Source organism: Octodon degus, unplaced genomic scaffold, assembly GCF_000260255.1.
Source record: "Octodon degus isolate 3935 unplaced genomic scaffold, OctDeg1.0 scaffold00185, whole genome shotgun sequence".
Taxonomy (NCBI): Eukaryota; Metazoa; Chordata; class Mammalia; order Rodentia; family Octodontidae; genus Octodon; species Octodon degus.
Window position 1 is genome coordinate 3,963,333 of NW_004524761.1, and position 19,835 is coordinate 3,983,167.

The window sequence follows — 19,835 nt, forward strand, 5'->3', positions numbered from 1 at the left end:
GTACCAGGGATCGAACTTAGGACCTTGTGCTTGCCAGGCAGACACTTAGGCCTCTGATCTATCTTCCCAGCCCAAAACACAGTAATTATAAGCTGAATGGCCATGTAATCACCACCCATGTTAAGAAGCACTTCAAAAGCTTACATTGACCCTTCCCCTTCATAGTTTTTCCACTCATCCCAAGTAAGCATTGTGTTGACATTTGTGGTAATCATTCCTTTGTGTCCTTAAATCATATAATACAGACCTATGTTTTTGTGTTTTGGTTTTTTTTTTTTTTTTTGTGGAACCAGGGATTGAACTCGGGCCCTTGCAGACCTATGTATTTTTAACCTCAGTGTTTATGAAAAATAATTTAGTGTTATTGTTTATGAGTAGTTAGAATTTATTCACTTTCTTTACGTAATTATTTTCCATTATATCCTATACTAGTTTATTTGTCCATTCTTCCCTGGATGATTATTTGGATTGTTCTATTTTTGTTGTTATGGCATGACCATGAACACACATTCCATATATGCTGCTACATATGTGCTTGTTTAGCAAGGTAGATATGTAGAAACTGATATGTTTTGTATATACACACATTTAACTTTACTAGGTAATGCCATTTTATTTTCCCAACTGACCACAGCAGTTTGCAAGAACTCATGTTACTCTATAACCAGAGATCTGACAGATTTTGCCAAATTTAAGAGTGCAAAATTACGTCCCACTGTGATTTTAATTTTCATTTCTTTGTTTACTTAATAAAGTTGTGCACATTTCAAAATTTTATTTGTTGAATTTAGGATTTGTTCAGTTTCTTGCTATTTATTCATTTATTTTTGAGTCTTAAACTAGTGGCCTTCAACTTCCTCCCCCTTTCCTGAAGGAATATGCTAAACAATAGGCAGAAATCTTTCACTTTGTAGAGAGTAGCTTGATCATTTCATTTATTTTCTTTTTCTTTTTTTTTTTTTCAACCCACCTGGGTTTCAGGCATTTCTTAGCATTTCATTGATCTTTCTTCTCCCTCCTTTTCGTGTTTCCTAGACTTTGAAGCGGCTCATGGCAGATGAGGTAAGGAATTTTTGTTTTGCATGTGCATGTTCTAGCTCATTTCTTACACTGTAACATTGACCAGTGTCCACTGCATTAACTTTCTTTAGCTTGTAATGGTGCTAGGTGATCTTGTCTGAGAGCACTAAGGCCTTTCCCTAACTCTTTGTGGTTAATCCATTGCATGCATTTCCCTGGTACCTTCATTAACTTACAAAATTGTCTTGCAGTCTGAATGCCACTCATCACTGAAGCACTACAATACTTCCAGAGTTACTGTTATTTTCAAATGGGTTTGGCTGGTAAACTGTAGTTTATAGGTATCTCATTTTAATTTTAGCATCTGTACTTGAAATTTGAGGAAAAGTTAATTACTGTTTGATTGGTAGAGAGATAGTATATATACCTCTGAAATACATCATATTCTTTGCTGATTAGATAGTTGTTATACAAAGGGGACTCTGAAGAATGTGTTAAGCTTTTACTACCTTCATAACCCAGGTGCCATGGAAGGTACAAAAAGGAGAAAGGGAATGGTTCTAGGTTTAAGGCATTTGCTTATCTTACATGACATCTTAAAATCTGTGGTCATACTTACTTCTGGGAGGGAACCTCTGAGGGCCTGGCTACATTTATTATTAGGTATCTATTATAAGGACTCTAAGGGCATTTTATTGAGATAGGTTTGTACATATATGCAGTTCTATGTTGCTAGACAGCTTCAAAATGAGAAAGACGAGATCAAGAACAAAGCTATATTTTTAGAGACTGAAATCCTGGTGGTTCAGTTGTCTTGTCTTTAAAAGATACGTGAAAGTATACAGTCAATGTGCTAAATTAGATGTGTGGAAGACTGATTTCTTCTTTCATGTGAGAAGTTTTGAACTGCTCTTGAACCAAAGGAACCATGCATGCAGAAGAGGTTAAGGGATTGGTTATTTGATGTGTAGTCTGTTTTGTAAGTAAAGATGGCTCATTGCTAATACTTTTTTCTTTCACAGCTGGAGAGATTTACAAGCATGAGAATTAAGAAGGAGAAAGAAAAGCCCAATTCTGCTCATAGAAATTCTTCTGCATCATATGGGGATGATCCCACAGCACAGTCATTGCAAGATATTTCAGATGAGCAAGTTTTAGCCCTCTTTGAGCAGATGCTGGTAAGTTTCCCACCACAAAATATGGTTTCTTCCTGAAAATGAATTTATAGGCATGGTGCTTTGGCCATTTTCTCTTTTAAATGCACAGCTCAGGACTGGCCAGATAGCTTAGTGGATTAAAGGGCCTGCTTAGGCAGATGCAGCAGGGACTAGGTTTCATCCCTGGTGCTTTGCTGGCCACGCCTCCGGGCACAGTGAGATGGCAATTAAGATTGGGTGTGGTGGCATGCACCTGTAATCTCAGCACTTGGGAGGCTAAAAACAGGAGGATCACTACGAGTCCAATCTGTATAGTAAGACCCTGCACACCCTGTACTAAATACATTTAAAAAAAAAATTAGGGGCTGGTGAGATGGCTCGGTGGTCTAAAGCACCTACTTAGAACAAGCTAAGCTAAACAAAGCACAGGGACCGCGGTTCAATCCCCCAGCACCACATGCCAGCCAGCCCCCGCCCCCTGTTGGACTGAGCTGGCCACACACACACTAAATAAATGAATAAATAAATATTTAAAAAAAAATTATAAAAAAAAATAAAAAAAAATAAATGCACAGCTCTCCTTCATTAGCCCTTTATTAGAAAAAATTCTAGGCTTAATGTGAAACTTTTAAATGTTGAAACCATAAACAAGGGACTGCATAAATAAGTGCCAGTCCACAGGATTATAATCTGTGAAGCTTACAAACATCTGATTACTGATCATTTTGTTAATGTTCTTCTGTTCAGTAATACTTCATTCACAAAGACATGGTATGAGTGGGACCGATTCTTATAGTATTCTAGAGATCACCTTTGGCTTAAGCCAGAGTAGGTTAAGTAATGAAGCATTCACAGTGAATTCTGTGGGTATGAAGAGGAAGAAACTGAGAAATAGAAAGGCTTTTCCCCAAGGTCTTCTGTTTAGTGGTGAATCAGAAAAGAGAATGCTGATGTCGAATCACTAGAAGACTGTTGAATATTGTGTCTTAAGTCAGTTGAATTATGAAGTGTACTGACGTGTGACTGACTTTCCTATCCTCAGTGAAAAATGCTGAGTGAGGAGAACATATTGAGATAACCAAGTAATGTGCTTAGCACCTATAGTTGTTGCAGATTTTACTGGTATTTGGATGGCATCAGTTATCCAATCCTTCAGCCTGAAGAGATATTTATAATCCATTCTCAATGCAAAAAAAATAGTGTATGAGCTGGGCATGGTATCAGATGCCTATAATTCCAGGTATCTAGGAGACTAAGACAGTAGAATCATAAATTCAAGGCCAGCCTGGGCAACTTAGCAGACCTGGTCTCATAATAAAAAGAGTTGAGGATATAGCTCAGCATCCCTGAGTTCAATCCCAAGTGTCACAAAACAAAACAAAAATTGCATGTGGTTTTCTTTCAGTGATACAAAAGAAATTGTTTATATTGACTCAGTATTTCTTAAAAGTTTATATGTGTAAAAATGTCTGCAGTGGGCTGATGAAGTAGTTCAGTGGCAGTGTGTATAGTTAACTCACATGAAGCTCTGGGTTTAACCCTTAGAAATGCGTGTGTACACACGGGTACATATGCCCGCACACATGCAGTATCTATAGGGATTTATACTAAAGTGTTAGCCACATTTATCTCTGAGAAATTTTGGTCAGCTGTAATAACTTTAGGAATCAATAAATATCTATGCATTAGTTATTTACTATGCTGAATTTATCACTAAGTGTTCTGTAAAAAAAACACTAAAAATTTTAAGGAATTCAAGATAATTTTGTCCCCCCTCCCCCCCCCCGCCGTCTCCTAGCTGGATATGAATCTGAATGAGGAGAAACAACAACCTTTGAGGGAGAAGGACATTATCATCAAGAGGGAGATGGTGTCCCAGTACTTACACACCTCCAAGGCTGTGAGTCCTAGGGCAGGTACCCTTGACATGGGGGACTGTGCCCTTATCTTGGGCTTGTTTATTTGGCCAACTTTGTGTAATGTGTTATGTCTGCGTCACTCCATTATATTAACCTACCAATTTTCTATTCTAATAACTGAGTTATCATTCTTAAGTAGTTTTTGTGTGACTTAAATTTCATGACATATGGGGAGTGGGATGAGCATTCTTGAGTCTCGTGTAGTTTAATGATCTTTATAGTGGATGTCTGCCCTGGTATTATTAACAATTAACTGTAGCTGGGTATGGTGGCACATGCCTACAATCCTGCACTTGGAAGCTGAGGCAGGAGGATCACCTCAAGTTCAAGGCCAACCTGTGCTACATATTACATTCAAGCCCAGCCTGAATCATACAGCAAAAGCCTGGTTCAAATAAAATAAAATAAAAATAATTTTTTTTATAAAAAAATAAAATAAATTAATTAAAATTAATTAATTAATTAATTAATTAAATATTAGTTTCCATTTCATGATTGGACCTAATGTTTATTAATTTCTCTACATGTTTCCTTTGTAGGGCATGAGCCAAAAGGAGAGTTCTAGGTCTGCCATGATGTACATTCAGGAGTTGAGGTCAGGCTTGCGGGATATGCCTCTGCTCAGCTGCTTGGAGTCCCTTCGTGTCTCTCTCAACAACAACCCTGTCAGGTGCGGGCTCTAAAGAGGTAACATAAGTAGGAATCTAGTGTTGAAATTCAGTGGTGATTTAAGATCAGAGGTACCAGGGAAGCATGAGAATGGTCTGGATTGGGAATAGAGTTGCCATATAAACTATACATACATACATACAAAATAAATAATAATTATTGATATGAAATTACATTGTTTTCCTGTTCCCTACAGTTGGGTGCAAACATTTGGTGCTGAAGGCCTTGCTTCTTTATTAGATATTCTCAAGCGACTTCATGATGAAAAAGAAGAGAGTCCTGGGTAAGGAATTCCAGATCTCTGCATCTTCTTGGTGGAGGGCTGTAGGGGGCTTGACTCTTTGCTGTAAAGGAAATACTGGGGCTGGGGAGATGGCTCAGTGGAATAAGCGCTTCCCTGGCAAGTGCAAGGGCCTGAGTTCAATCCCCGGTTCTGCAAAAAAAAAAAAAAAAAAAAAAAATCAAGTTAAAAAAAAAAAAAAAAGGAAATACTGACAGTTTACTGTAGTCAGGCGTGGTGACTCACACCTGTAATCCCAGCACTCAGGAGGAGGCTGAGGCAGGAGAATGATTTTGAATTTCAGGTTATTCAGTAATATATAGTGAGATGCTGTCTCCAGAAGAATAAATGTAAAGTGATAAACTAAGGGAGTATGCTGTTAGCTGAGAATGGGGTTTATTTTAGGGTGACCAGAGAGTGAATGATGATTATAGACACAGAAAAGGGAAGAGGAATTTAGATTTCATAGTAAATAACATTTGGTATATACCGCATAAGATTAGCCTTCTAGGCTTCTATGTCAGGCTGGAAATGGGAACCTGATTTCATCCATAGCTGCCTGTTGATCTAGTCTGGGTCAAATCACATTTGAAAGTGTTAGAATATACTTAATCATTTTGGGACTATTTCTACTGCATGCCTCAGAGTTGGAATAATTCTGGGAATACCTTGTACTTAGGTTATTTTGAAGATAGGCAGAGCTAGGGTGACTTTCTCAGCTTTCTAGAGTCTTTCAGACCAGAACATTGCAGGGCCTGGACCTCCTGCATGTGCCCTCTCAGATTTAATAGCAAACAGTAATAGATTGGGTGTTATTCTAATAGAATTTAGCACTTAAGAGCTTAGAGGAAGTTAAAGGACAGGGTTTTAAAGTAACACTAAATTATTGGATTACAAGAGGGTTGTCAAAGGCCTTTGGTGGGGATATCTTGTCGGCTGTTTTTGTTCAGCGTTTCTAAGTCAATTGCTGTGTGGTAGACTTTACCCATCTACAAGTTGAGGGTCTTCCTACAGTCCTTGTTTGCAAGATTGAAAAGTCAGCTGCGAAGCAGTGCAGAATAAAGGGAGTTTACTTAATTAAGTCTTCTACTTGCAGAAGCTATGATAGCCGGAACCAGCATGAGGTTATTCGCTGCTTGAAAGCTTTCATGAACAACAAGGTGAGATTTTTGCCATTCTCATTCTGTTCTCTATCTGGACTCACTATATTTTTGTTGGTAGACTTCAAATAAGAGTTCAAGATGTTTAGCTTTGTTTTTAGTGCTGTAATTATTCTTCATTGCTACATGTATGTTCTTCTGTAGATATTTTCCCTAGTTCTGACTTATTTCCAATAGTAGGCTCAATTTTCTTTCTTTTTCTTTACATGCATTTGCTAAGTTTTAAATTTTGTGATCTGTATTTACAGTTTTAGGAACGCTAACTGTATTCCATGCTTGTTTTTTCCCTCCAGACTATTACTCCTTTAGAACCTTTTTGTGTGTTTGTGTGTGTTGATTATTTAAACACAATGATCCCATAGTTCTATGCCTTTGAGAACAAATTTACCTTCTTCACTGTTTACTTTATTTTTGTGGAACCGGGGATTGAACTCAGGTCCTTGCGCTTGCCAGGGAAGTGCTTATTCCACTGAGCCATCTCCCCGGCCCCACACTGTTTACTTTTGTTATAATTAACTTAATTCATTGGCTTTGCGGGGAATATTAAAAAGAAACATAAAAAAAGATTTTTATTCTTGAGGATGTAGAATTTTGTCTCCTAGAAATTTGTTTTACTATGTTTATCTCTGGTTATCCATACTGAAAAAAGTATTCTACCTCTGTGTTAGTTTACTAGAATACCACAGACTGGTTATCTGAAACACCAGAAATTTATTGTTTCACAGTTCTGTAAGGGTAGTTGTCTCAGTTACTCTTCTCTTGTTGCTGGGACAAATACCCAACACCTAAATGAAGGAAGGAAAGGTTTATTTAGCTCACAGTTACTGAAAGTTTTAGTCCATACATAGCTGGCTTCAAGGCAGAGTGGCACGTGGCACAGAGCAACTTTTCATGGTGGCTGCAGAGAGCAAAGAGCAAAAGGGAGGGATAATGGCAACAACGGCTACAGAGCACAAGTCTGTCTCCCTGCAGTTGCATTCAGGCTATCTGTCCCAGGCCAGGTGCAGCACTCACACCCATAATCCCAGCAGCACTCACACCCATAATCCCAGTGGATCATGAGTTAATCACAAACCGAGAAGTCCTCCCCATGACTGCATGAGGCTTTGGGAGGACAAATAGACACAAACCATAGCAGTAGTTCAAGAGAAGTCTGAGTAGGTTTTATCAGAGTTGGTTCTAATGGCTGTGAGGGGGCTAGGGAGATAGCTCATCCATCTGAGCACCTGCCCGGAAAGCACAAGGTACCACGTTTGATTTCTGGTACTGCATGCCAAATGAGCCCTAGAACCCCAGCAGTGCTGTGCCAGCCCTGAAACTGGGTGTGGTGGGCGCACACCTCTAATTCCAGCACTGAGGAGGCTGAGACAGGATCACTAGGAGTCTGAACTGCATAGCGAGACCCTGTTCCAAAAAAGTTAAATTAAAAAAATGAAGGTTGTGAGGAAGAATATGTTTCATGCCTCTCTCCTGGTTTCTGGGACCATACTGCATGCCAATGTGAATTCATTGTAAGTTAACTATTTCACACCTACATCGACTATATTTCCAAGTAAGTTCACATTCCAAAGTCATGGGGATTAAGCTATAACGTATGAATTTGAGAAGTGTACCATTCAGCCTATAAAAACCTGTAAAGCTGTCTCTGGTTAGATGCTGTTGTCTTTAAACCTCCATTCTTTCTTCTTTTCCTAACAGTTTGGCATCAAGACTATGTTGGAGGCAGAAGAAGGAATCCTACTGCTGGTCAGAGCTATGGATCCTGCAGTTCCCAACATGATGATTGATGCAGCTAAGCTGCTTTCTGCTCTCTGTATCCTACCACAGCCAGAGGACATGTATGTGATTAGTTTTTTCTCTTCATTTTCATTCTTACCGTGTTGTTTTAGTCTAGAAGATTGAATTGCTTAGATGTCCTCCTGGTCTTAAATATTAGCTAGGTAAGACCATTAAGAATTTTTTTTTTTTTTAAATGTATTTAGTACAGGGTCTACAAAGTCTTACTACACAAACCAGACTTGTAGTGATTCTCCTGTTTTCAGCCTCCCAAGCACTGGGATTGCAGGTGTGTGCCACCACTCCCATTCTCAGTTGCCATCTCAGTGCATCCTGGGGGCAGGGCTGGCACAGCATGCTGGGATTGAACCTGGTCCCTGCTGCATTTGCCTAAGCAGGTGCTTTAATCTGCTGAGCTATCTGACTGGCCCAAGAATTTTAATACAGATTAGCATCCCTAATATAGAAGTCCCCAAATCCTCCAAATTGAAACTTTTTCACACCATCATGATGACTGAAGTGGAAAACATAACTACAAAACTTTGATTTATGTACAAAATCATTTAAAATGTTATATGAATTACCATTACCATATATGTATAAGATCTGTCTGAAACAGAAATGAATTGTGTTTAAGTTTGCATCTTATCCCCCAGATAACTCATTATGTATATGCAAATATTCTAAAGTCCAAAAAAATGTAAAATCTGAAATGTGGCATCAAGCACTGTGGGTGAGAGCCTTTATTCATGAAGAATTCCTAGGTAATGGGGACTATCCTGAGTGTACCACTATCGTCTTAGGTAGAACAGGCTACTCGTTATATCTCCACTGATTTTTCTTTTGTCTAGGATAAGCTTTTACTGTTGTGTTCTTTAATTGAGAAGTAAGACAACATTATCACTAAAATTCAAACAACAGTATAAAAATACATACAATAAAATTTAACTGCCTCTAACAAATGCTATTGTACAGAGATGTCCACTATTAGTGGCTTGATAGAGTCTCAATAGATGTTTTTCTGAGTACAAACAATGCATTTCCTTGACTCTATCTTAGAGTCAAGGATATAGTAGATTCTGCCAAAATATAGTATCTTAGGTATAAGGAATAATCGTGTTTGCCTATAAAGTCAAATACATGTATAAGGTGGATTTTTTTTTTTTTGTGTGGGGGGAGTCTGGTTTAACAGAAGCTAAACCATACCATTCATTCCATTTTTTTGTTTTTGTTTTTGTGGGATTTTTCCTTTTGAGACAGGGTTTCACTCTTAACTCAGGCTAGCCTTAAACTGTAGCTGGGCCTGGCCTCAAACTCTCAGCAATCGATTCATTCTTTTCACCTTGTTTCTTTTTCATTTAATAACATATCATGGTTGTTTTTTTACCTGTCATTAGAGATTGACCTCATTATCTTTAGTGGCTACTTATAATTTTATATGTGTGCAGTATAGATCCATAGTTCATTAAACATTTTCTCCATTGCTAGACTTCTATGTAGACTTTAGCAGATTTTGGCCCTTGCTCTATGTAACAAGAATTTTTACTATTACAAATGATGCAACAGGGCTGGGGAGATGGCTGAGTGGAATAAGCGCTTCCCTGGCAAGCGCAAGGGCCTGAGTTCAATCCCTGGTTCTGCAAAAAAACAAACAAACAAGTGATGCAACAAACATCTCTATACGTATCTACTTTCAGCTTTGTATATTTATAGATAGATAGGTTACTAGAGTTAAGTCAGCTGTTGTGTGCACTAAAAGTCAATTAGTATTAGATGCCTCTCAAAAAGTTGAACCAAATTATTATTTCATAGCATAGGGTTCTTAATTTAATATCCAAAGGTAAGAGTCTAGAAATGGTCCTTAGAAATATATTTTCCTGAAGAGTTCTGTAGGTTGTTGCAAATCCTGGCTATTGTTCTATGGGCGTTAAGAGAATAATTTGAGAAATTTTTCATTTTAGTATCGGAAATCAAACTCAGGGCCTTGCCCTTGCGAGGCAGGCGCTGTGCTGCTGAGCTAAATCTCTGGCTAATTTGAGAAATCTGAAGTATTGATAATATACAGTTTCCTAGCCAGGTATGGTGACGCACATCAATAATCTCAGCACTTGCACTTGAGAGATCAGCCTGGGCTACATAAAGCTTGTTTCAAAAAACCAAAGAAAAAACTTACTACTTCTTAACTAGTCTGTGTAACGTACCTATTGTACATACCTGTTAGAGCACCTAGACTGTACCCTCCCTTTTCTTTTTTCTTGGGCAGGAATGAACGTGTTTTGGAGGCAATGACAGAAAGAGCTGAGATGGATGAAGTGGAGCGTTTCCAACCTCTGTTGGATGGGTTAAAAAGTGGGACCTCCATTGCAGTCAAGGCACGTGTGTACCTCAAAACTGGACCCAAAAACAATTCAAGATGGAAAGACTTAAGTTCTTTTGACCTTCTAATAGAACATATCGAATTAATTATTTTATATTTGAGAATTTATTGTGAAGGAAAGATGACTAAACATTTGTTTAAGAAGGGATAAAATGAAGTATTTTTCTCATTATGAAATTGGAAAAAACATAATATCTATCTGCATGTTAGGAAACCAGGACCATACAATAACATGTACTGTCAGATCCTTGGAATCATTTACAGTTCTGAGCTCTGCAGACCTGTGGTCAAACCAGGTCTCACTGCTGTAGTAGAAAAATCATTCCTATAGTTTTTGTGCTATTATCTTTTGGTTTCATTTGAGAGCCCCCAGAATGCATGTAAAGAGAATGGAGTCTTCATCTGGAGGAGTTAGTATTGAAACAGCTGCTAAATTTTCTTTTTTAGGTGGGATGCCTACAGCTGATCAATGCTCTCATCACTCCAGCTGAAGAACTTGACTTCCGAGTTCACATCAGAAGTGAACTGATGCGCTTGGGACTGCATCAGGTGTTGCAGGTAAGCAGTAACACTTCATTAGACAGTCTGGCCTGTTCCTTCCAGTTCTTACATCCCCAGTTAACCCTGGGATAACAAGTTTGCTATGTAAAAACCAGGTTGAAAGGTTTGGGCTTCTAGCCATGTACTACACTTTTGTGTTCTCTAACTTTTACTTTGGTCATTAACAGGACCTTCGAGAGATTGAAAATGATGATATGAAAGTACAGCTGAATGTGTTTGATGAACACTCAGAAGAAGATTCCTATGATCTAAGGGGTCGGCTGGATGACATTCGTATGGAGATGGAATATCCTTTAGCTGACTGGGTTAGGACAGATGAGGCATTGATTGCACTGAATGACAATCTCCTGTATGGAATGCTGTGGAAGACAATGACTCAGAGCAGAACCTGAGGCTTATGTGTCTTCTTATTGCTTTTGGCTTTATTCACATTAGCATTGACCAAGGAAATTGATAAACATAATCTGAGGTAGCCATCAAAATTGCCTGGAACATGATAGTTTAGCTTCTTGTGAAGTAGCGAACTGGTCTGACAGAGGGACCAATTGGGTTACCTTTTAATATACATGAGAAGTGATTTTGAGGCAGTTAATACTTTTACTTTCTGTGTACTGCTTATCCTCAAACTAATTAGTGGGAATCCTCTGTCTACTTAGGGTGGTCATTACAGGACCTTTGAGAGGTTGAAAATGGTAGGAAAGTACACCTAAGTGTTTAATGAACACTCAGAAAAAGATTCCTATGATCTAAAGGTTGGGTGATTCATGTGTTGCAAGGGTACTTAGCTAAGAAACTTAAAGTTGCTGGTGATGTTTACAGAGGGATGACCATGGGAGTGGAGGTGGCATCTTACTTTTCCTTAGCTTCTTCTGGAGTTGAGTAAGTCACTATCAAACATAGTTTCTAAGCATTTTCTTTCCTTAGCCTGGTCCTCTTTCCACTGACTTTAGTGAAGTCTTCCAAATTCTCTTAAATACTGTGAAGGACTCCAAGGCAGAGCCACACTTCCTGTCTATATTACAGCACCTCCTATTGGTCCGAAATGACTATGAGGCCAGGTAAGAAGACTGTACACCTGTGGGAAACTTTGAGTTTGAGCGTATGTGAATGAAGAGTGCAGAATCCTTAAACAGTTTTTTATAGAGGGTAAAAGAAAAGGCAAAGGCCATAGTCTAGAGTTCATTAGTCACAGATACAAAGGAAATTGTCATTTGTTCTTTTAATCCAACTAATAGGTTTCCTATGGAGGTTAGAGTATATAGTGAAATGCCTGTCTCCAAAATGGACTAAGTAGGTAAGTGAGGTGAGGATAACAAAGGGAAGTGACAATTTAAAATTCTTTCTGCTTGCCTGAAAAATTTCTTTCTTTCTTTTTTTTTTTTTTTTTCCCCTTTTGGTACCAGGAACTGAACTTAGGACTTCTTTCTTGCCAGGCAGGCTCTGTGCCACTGAGCTAGACCCCCAGTCTTCTGTTTGCCTGGAAAGTGGAGTTTCAGCAGTAGCACTATCACAAATCCAGATATGTAGATGGGAAAATTTTGGCCCTAAGAAGCAAATGGCAAAATTTTTCTTTATTTGTGGTAGTGCTAGGATTGAACCAAGGGCCTCATGTAAGCTAAGCACATGCTCTTCCACTGAGCTACATCTCCAGTGTATAAGTTCTAATCATCAGAAGTTGAAAGAGGGGCTGGGGAGATGGCTCAGTGGAATAAGTGCTTCCCTGGCAAGCACAAGGGCCTGAGTTCAATCCCCGGTTCTGCCAAAAAAAAAAAAAAAGAAAGAAAGAAAGAAAGAAAGAAAGAAAGAAAAAAAAAAAAAAAAAAAAAAAAAAAAAAAAAAAAGTTGAACGAGTGGAAGATTATTTCTTAGCGTGACAATGGTACTTCTGTTCACTTCACGAAAGATTCTTTTCCAGAACGCTTATCCTTAAGCTCCTTTATTGGCAGAATGAGTTAAATTTTGATTCTGAATACTTACTGTGTTTTGATTTCCCGTTGATTAATCGTATCTTTTTTTCCCATAGACCACAATACTATAAGTTGATTGAAGAATGCATTTCCCAGATAGTTCTTCATAAGAATGGGGCTGATCCTGACTTCAAGTGCCGGCACCTCCAGATTGATATTGAAGGATTAATTGGTGAGCTTATATTCTTCTAGTGATTTTCTCAAAATGTTCATTGCTTCTTTCACTAATGGACTATCTCCTTTCCAGACCCAGATATAGGCATGTATACTCCTTTAGTTTATTTCTTCATAAATCTAAAAAAAAATCTTTCTAGTCCCTAATACAGGAATATATAGTCCTTCAGTTTATTTCTATTTAAATCTGAAGGTCTGGTCTTTCTTACATATTACCTTCTGGTAGGAACTTAAGTTATTACAAATCTTCCTTGATTAATGACCCATCTGGTTAATGACTGTTCAGATACAACTGAGGCATGCTCTTTGGACTCATGACCTGTCCTTTTTCTTTTGGTACCAGGAACTGAACTCAGGACCTCTCTCTTGCCAGGGAGACACTATGCCGCTGAGCTAAACCCCCAGTTTTCTGTTTGCCTGGAAAGTGGAGTTTCAGCAATAGCACTATCATGAATCCAGATATGTAGATGGGAAAATTTACTTTTTGTATAGTTCTGAACGTCTTGTTTATAGAGCTTCATTGTCTTGTTTTGTTGTAATTTTTGCTGATTATAACGTATAATACTGTAGTTTTATGTTGTTATATATTATAGTACTACGTGTAACAGTTATGCAAATAAAAGGAAACTCATCAAGTTGGAGTTCCTTTGACCATTTATTTGTTCTGAGTATTGTGATCTACATACTATATTCAATTCCTTTTTTGTTCACCAATTCAATTGACCTAATTATAGAACAGAACCCAGTCAGTCCTTAAGTAAGGAGTGCATATATTTGTGACTCCTGCTGGCTCCAGATAGTCATATCTATTACTCATAGGTATTATTAGTGCTATCCAGTGTGGTAGCCTTCCCTTGCATGTAGAAATTATAGGTTGAAGTTAACTGAAAGTTCCATCTCTTGGTCTAGTACAGAATATTGAGAAGGGCAATATAAATAGCCACAAAGGGGCCGGGGAGATGGCTCAGTGGAATAAATGCTTCCCTGGTAAGCACAAGTGCCTGAGTTCAATCCATGATTCCGCCAAAATAACTAACTAACTAACTAACTAACTAACTAACTAACTAACTATAAAGGCAAAAGACTCTTGTTCAGTATATTGAAGGGCTTATGAATGAGAAGATTGAGAGAACTGATAACTTTACTCACTTTTTTTTTTTCAGATCAAATGATTGATAAAACAAAAGTGGAGAAATCTGAAGCCAAAGCTACAGAGCTAGAAAAAAAGGTGTGTATGAGAAATCAGTGGTAAAGAGCTTGCCAACTATTCACGAGGCCCTGGGCTTGATCTCTTAACACCACTGAAAATTTTTTTGTCTGACAGTTATTTTTTTGGTAAGACTTTTTGTCTGTGATATTTTGAAAACACTCAGCATTTGATAGTTCCTATATTTTTCACTATAGTTTAGTCATTAGAGAAAGTAATACATATGGAAACATTAGGAGTTACAGATAGGCTCATATAGTTCTTGGGCTACAAAACAGGATAAGAAAGGCAAATGATGCTCATATGTATATAATACACTTATATAATGGTGGTGGCACTCCCAGGTTTGCTTGGCATCTCATGTCTCTTATCCCTCCAGCAATAAGAATGGGAACATAACCAGATTCGCTTTCTCTTTCATAATTAAAAAGGACTCCTACTGGGAATGATAGAATTTTTTTTTTTTTTTTTTTTTTTTTTGGGTTGAAAGATTTTTGATCCTAATGTAGGCTGGGATTGTACCACCATAGCTGTCCTGGTTTGTTTTTGTTTTTCTGGGGGGGCAGTACTGGGGCTTGAACTCAAGACCCTGTGCTTGCCAGGCAGGCGCTTATTCTAATGAGCTATCTCCCTGGCCCTGTCGTAGTTGAAAGGTGTTTTAAATATTGTTGGGTTTTTCTTAATATTTTTTTTTCTAAGTAATGCATTAACATTTTATTTCATAAGTTTAGAAGTTATTCGCTTTAAAGTTTCATTTATACTATCTACATATAATTAAAATGAAGTGCATCAGTTATCTTGATATAAGAAAATGAAACTCCCAACCTGAAAGATACCTGGGCCGACTTCGTGTTCTCTAAAATCAAAGAATGAATTTTAGGAACAAGTGGAGGTTAAAAGCAGAATATATTTATTGGGGAAACAGCTTCTGTCTGACAGAGAGACAAAAGAGGGACCCCAGTGGGTTGCCCTTTTTCTTATATGGATCTCTAGAGCAAATACTGGCACAAAATAGTGAATTGAGGGAGTAACGTTTGTGCTTCTTACTGGTTGAAGAGCTTGCTAGAAGCCATATTCCTTTCTTCTCTAGCTGGACTCAGAGTTAACAGCCCGACATGAGCTACAAGTGGAAATGAAAAAGATGGAAAGTGACTTTGAGCAGCAACTTCAGAATCTTCAGGGAGAAAAGGAGGCACTGAATTCTGAAAAGCAAAAGATTACCACAGAGAAACAGGACCTGGAAGCAGAGATGTCCCAGCTCACAGGAGAGGTAACTGAGAAGGAAAGGCATAGTGCCCATAACTGCCCTCAGCTTGTGTCTTAGAACAGGATCCGATCTTCTCACTCCTGGAGGAGCGGTAATAGGTAACCTAAGTAGACGGTGCCTATTTTAAGAATCACTGGTTTTAATTTTGCCTTAGAAGTAAATGATAGACATTTAGAGCATACAGGAAAACAAAAAGATGAGTTATTTGCTACCACCCAGAAATAAAAGTAATAAGCAACTAAAAAAGGTAGGTGTAAAAACTAAATTGTGGGGGCCGGGGAGATGGCTCTGTGGAATAAGCGCTTCCCTGGCAAGCCCAAGGGTTTGAGTTCAATCCCTGGTTCCACAAAAAAACAAAACAAAACAAAAAAACCCACCTAAATTGTGTACTTATTTGCTGATTTCCCCTTATTGTTGTCATCTATGGATAGATCTTACACACTCTTTGCAGTTATGTTTAAATTATCTGTGTTACCCAATGATTCGATTACTTACATGACTGTATAAATTACTCAATATCACATTGTTAGTTATATAACTGGAATGATTTATGTACTTGACCTTACATTCTCTAATGGAAAGAAGAGTATACTGTAGAGATTAGATTATATACAAAGCATAGTGAACTAAGAACATCAAGACTTGAGTTCTAGTTTTTGCTCTGGCACTAAATAGTAATAGGACTTTAGGCAAATCTTGTGATCTGTCTTAACTCCTTCCACTTTCTCCACTTGTAAAGTATTTGTATTGAGTATTTCTCAGGTTCCTTCTAGCCCCAGTAGTCCCTGAGGTGGGATATACTCACAACAGTGTTATTTCTGTAGGTTGCCAAGCTGTCAAAAGAACTGGAAGATGCCAAGAAAGAAATAGCTTCTCTGTCTGCTGCAGCTGTTGCTGTAGCTCCTTCTGTTCCTAGTAGTACTGCTGTTCCCCCTGCTCCTCCTCTACCTGGTGCCTCTGGCACTGTTATTCCACCCCCAGCCCCTCCTTTACCTGGAGAGGTCAGCATACCACCCCCTCCTCCTCTTCCTGGAGTGGGTTCCAGTCTCCCACCACCTGCCCCTCCTTTACCTGGAAATGTTTGTATCCCCCCACCCCCTCCCTTACCTGGGAGTACTTCTATCCCCCCACCCCCTCCCTTGCCTGGAAGTACTTCCATTCCCCCACCCCCTCCCTTGCCTGGAAGTACTTCCATTCCCCCACCCCCTCCCTTACCTGGGAGTACCTCCATTCCCCCAGCCCCTCCCTTTCCTGGGGCTGCAGGTATTCCCCCACCCCCTCCCTTGCCAGGAGGAGCAGGAATACCACCTCCCCCCCCACCTCTTCCTGGAATTCCTCCACCCCCACCATTTCCTGGAGGTCCTGGCATTCCTCCACCCCCACCTGGAATGGGTATGCCTCCACCTCCCCCTTTTGGATTTGGAGTTCCAGCAGCCCCAGTTCTGCCATTTGGATTAGCCCCTAAAAAAGTTTATAAGCCAGAGGTGCAGCTCCGGAGGCCAAACTGGTCCAAGGTAAGAGTTTCGATTCATCTCTGTCATAGATCTTAAGAAAGGACTTCAGTTTCCTACTTTGTAGGTTGTGCTTGGATTGGCTTCCCTTTCTTATGCTTTACATCTGTCCATCTCAAAATTTTTCTTATCTTATGTTTATTCAGTGTCTCTTAGATTTCTGACATTACCATGGACAGTTCTGTGAGTGCTGTATGCAACTAAACTTCCAAGTTAATTTCTATTTATTTATTTATTTATTTATTTATTTTTCTTTGTCTTTTCTTTGAGGATAAATACTATGGCTAACCATAGTTTGATGGGGTTGGGGAGATAGCTCAGTGGTCTAAGCACCTGCCTGGCAAGCACAAGGACTACCACATGCTGTCCTGGCTCCAGATACCGGGTCCCAGGTGTGCCCTGCCATCCTGGGCTTGCTGTGCCAGCCACCAAAACCAGCCATGGTGGTGCACTCCTGTAATCCCAATGCTGGGGAGGCTGAGATAGGATCACTAGGAATCCAAGCTCCGAAGTAAATAAATAAATAAAAGATTTAAAGAAAAAATTAAAAACACCATAGTTTGACAGTAGTCATTTTCCCAGTCTGAAAATGATTGAAATTGTTCTGATGGGAACTCTCCCTGGGATAGGTGTTATGAAGTCCGTACAAACATGCCCACAATGTTTCTGAGATTTTAAGTCACTTTTGCTTCCAGAAACTCAGTTAAAATAAAATTGGGCAAATTAATGTAGAAAGTGTAGAGCAGGGCAGGATGTAAAATAAAACCTACATGTTTCTAAAGTTAGATTTGGGGTTAGAAGAAGGACAGCTAGCATATCTGAATATTAATTAAATCATCAGTAAAAGAAACTGGCAGCCTTGTCTCCTGATCCCACCACAAAAAGTATAGGTGTGTGTGTGTGTGTGTGTGTGTGTTTGTGTTTGTGTTTGATTTAAGACAGAGTCTCGCTGTGTAGTTCAGGCTGGCTTTGAGTTTACTAAGTAGTCCAGGCTGGCCTTGAGTTTGTAGTTATCCTCCTGAGGCATCAGCCTCCTGAATTCTGAGGTTACCTGCGTGTACCACCACTCCCAGCTGGTGTTTGTGTCTTAGGTTAGTCTGACTCTGGTAAAGGAATAATAACCAAGCAGTTCCCTCCTTTGTATCTTAATCAGTTTTCTAAGAAGAAGTATACTGGTTTCAGCTTAGTCACTCTTAACCTTCTGCCTGTATCCACAGTTTGTGGCTGAGGATCTTTCCCAAGACTGCTTCTGGACAAAGGTGAAGGAGGACCGTTATGAGAACAATGAACTGTTTGCCAAACTTACCCATACTTTTTCAGCCCAGACCAAGAGTGAGTACTTCCTCTTTCATGCCAGGGTTTATCCTTTTGTTTTCCCATTCTCTTCCCTTCTGGAGGTAGGGTTTGGGGTAGGGAGTGTTGGGTAGAAGAGAGACATTTTCGTACTATGGGCTTATTGGAACTGGAAAAGAGGATTGTTATACGTAGGTATTTTATGTCAAATATGACTTGTGAGAATATGAGCTTAAAGTATCAGAGGCTCAGTTTGGGGCCATTTTGATGATACCATTTGCGTGGATTGTAGTACTGCCTCAAGAATTAGTGAGGATTGGAAGGATTGTTTACAGTAACAAAGAACCATGTGTGATTCCTTTCCTTCTATTTCTTTCCAATATCTGATGCTGACTCCCTCCTGGCCCTTTGCTCCTGCAGCTTCCAAAGGTAAGAATACAAATGAGCCTTTCAGTTGCATCTCTTGAATGATAAAGAAAAAACACATGCATAGGATTTTCTTTTTAGAAAACTAAGACCAGAGGTTGAGAATTGATGTCTCTGGCTAGGGCCAGTAGCTATGGGCCTAAACAGGAATTTTATATTATACTGTCACATCCTTGTTTCTTTGGAAGACAAAAGACGACTTAGTAATACCAGTTAGAATTTACACAGTGCTTTAACATATTATTACTCTGTTTGATCTGTAGTAAAGCTTTATGAGACAGGCCAAGTGTGTGTTGTGTCCATTCTGTAATACTTAAGGTAGATAGCATTCCCCCAGTTATGTGACCAAATGGAGGTGTTTTGACTGCTAGTCCATGGTTTCTATGTAAATTCTTGGTGGTTTTTTTTTCCCCCACTTTTATTTGTTCCCTTTTATTTATTTGTTTATTTTTTGGCAGAACCGGGGATTGAACTCAGATCCTGGCATTTGCCTGGCAAGCGCTTATCCTAATGAGCCATCTCCCTGGCCTTTGTTCCCTTTTAGAAGAGCTGATCTGCTTTGCTCTCTTGCTTTACTTCCTAGTTCTTGGGGTTTTATGCCCTTCTTATAGGGTACTTGTAGTTATTTCTCCTGAGAAATACAATACTTAGAAGATCTTATCATGTATGTGTATGATAATTATAGCCTAATAATTTCATATTTCCATCATCTCTCAGCATTGTTGTCCAATTAGAGGTTTATTATGACCCTAGCAATGAACATTACATGCAGCTTCAGAGTATTTCTTTCTGTTCTTCCCTCAGTAAATTAACATTTTAAAAGAATTATTTTTTTACATAAATGATGTGGCAGAACATTTGTTCTACTAAAGAGTCTAATAGATTGCTAGGCACCTTTAATGGCCCTAGTCATGTGTGTTCTATCTAGCAGGGAAACATCATGATGCTCAGGCCTCTCTTGTAGCCTGATTACTCTGGGGAAAGTGGCCTTTTCTTCCAAGAGAACTGTCATCTGACGGTACAGGATTGACTTCCATTTTCTTAGTTTAAAATACCAACAAAGACTATTGG

At 39.0% G+C, this 19,835-nt stretch overlaps 1 protein-coding gene across 3 annotated transcripts in view; it reads left to right on the top strand.

The window, feature by feature from the left end:
• Window positions 1–19,835, top strand: part of Diaph1 (diaphanous related formin 1) — a 127,011-nt gene that overhangs the window by 34,340 nt on the left and 72,836 nt on the right. For 2 of the 3 annotated variants that reach the window (XM_004643857.2, XM_023704032.1), the window contains exons 2-17: window positions 2,043–2,198; window positions 3,976–4,077; window positions 4,636–4,766; window positions 4,962–5,048; window positions 6,142–6,205; window positions 7,904–8,043; window positions 10,245–10,353; window positions 10,806–10,916; window positions 11,087–11,205; window positions 11,861–11,977; window positions 12,943–13,058; window positions 14,224–14,288; window positions 15,358–15,537; window positions 16,359–17,048; window positions 18,263–18,377; window positions 18,759–18,767. In XM_004643857.2, the coding sequence (XP_004643914.1) occupies window positions 2,043–2,198; window positions 3,976–4,077; window positions 4,636–4,766; window positions 4,962–5,048; window positions 6,142–6,205; window positions 7,904–8,043; window positions 10,245–10,353; window positions 10,806–10,916; window positions 11,087–11,205; window positions 11,861–11,977; window positions 12,943–13,058; window positions 14,224–14,288; window positions 15,358–15,537; window positions 16,359–17,048; window positions 18,263–18,377; window positions 18,759–18,767 (2,311 nt within the window). Of the gene's footprint in view, window positions 1–1,035; window positions 1,063–2,042; window positions 2,199–3,975; window positions 4,078–4,635; window positions 4,767–4,961; window positions 5,049–6,141; window positions 6,206–7,903; window positions 8,044–10,244; window positions 10,354–10,805; window positions 10,917–11,086; window positions 11,206–11,860; window positions 11,978–12,942; window positions 13,059–14,223; window positions 14,289–15,357; window positions 15,538–16,358; window positions 17,049–18,262; window positions 18,378–18,758; window positions 18,768–19,835 lie in introns of all 3 variants that reach the window. The other variant, XM_004643858.2, reaches the window with a different exon arrangement.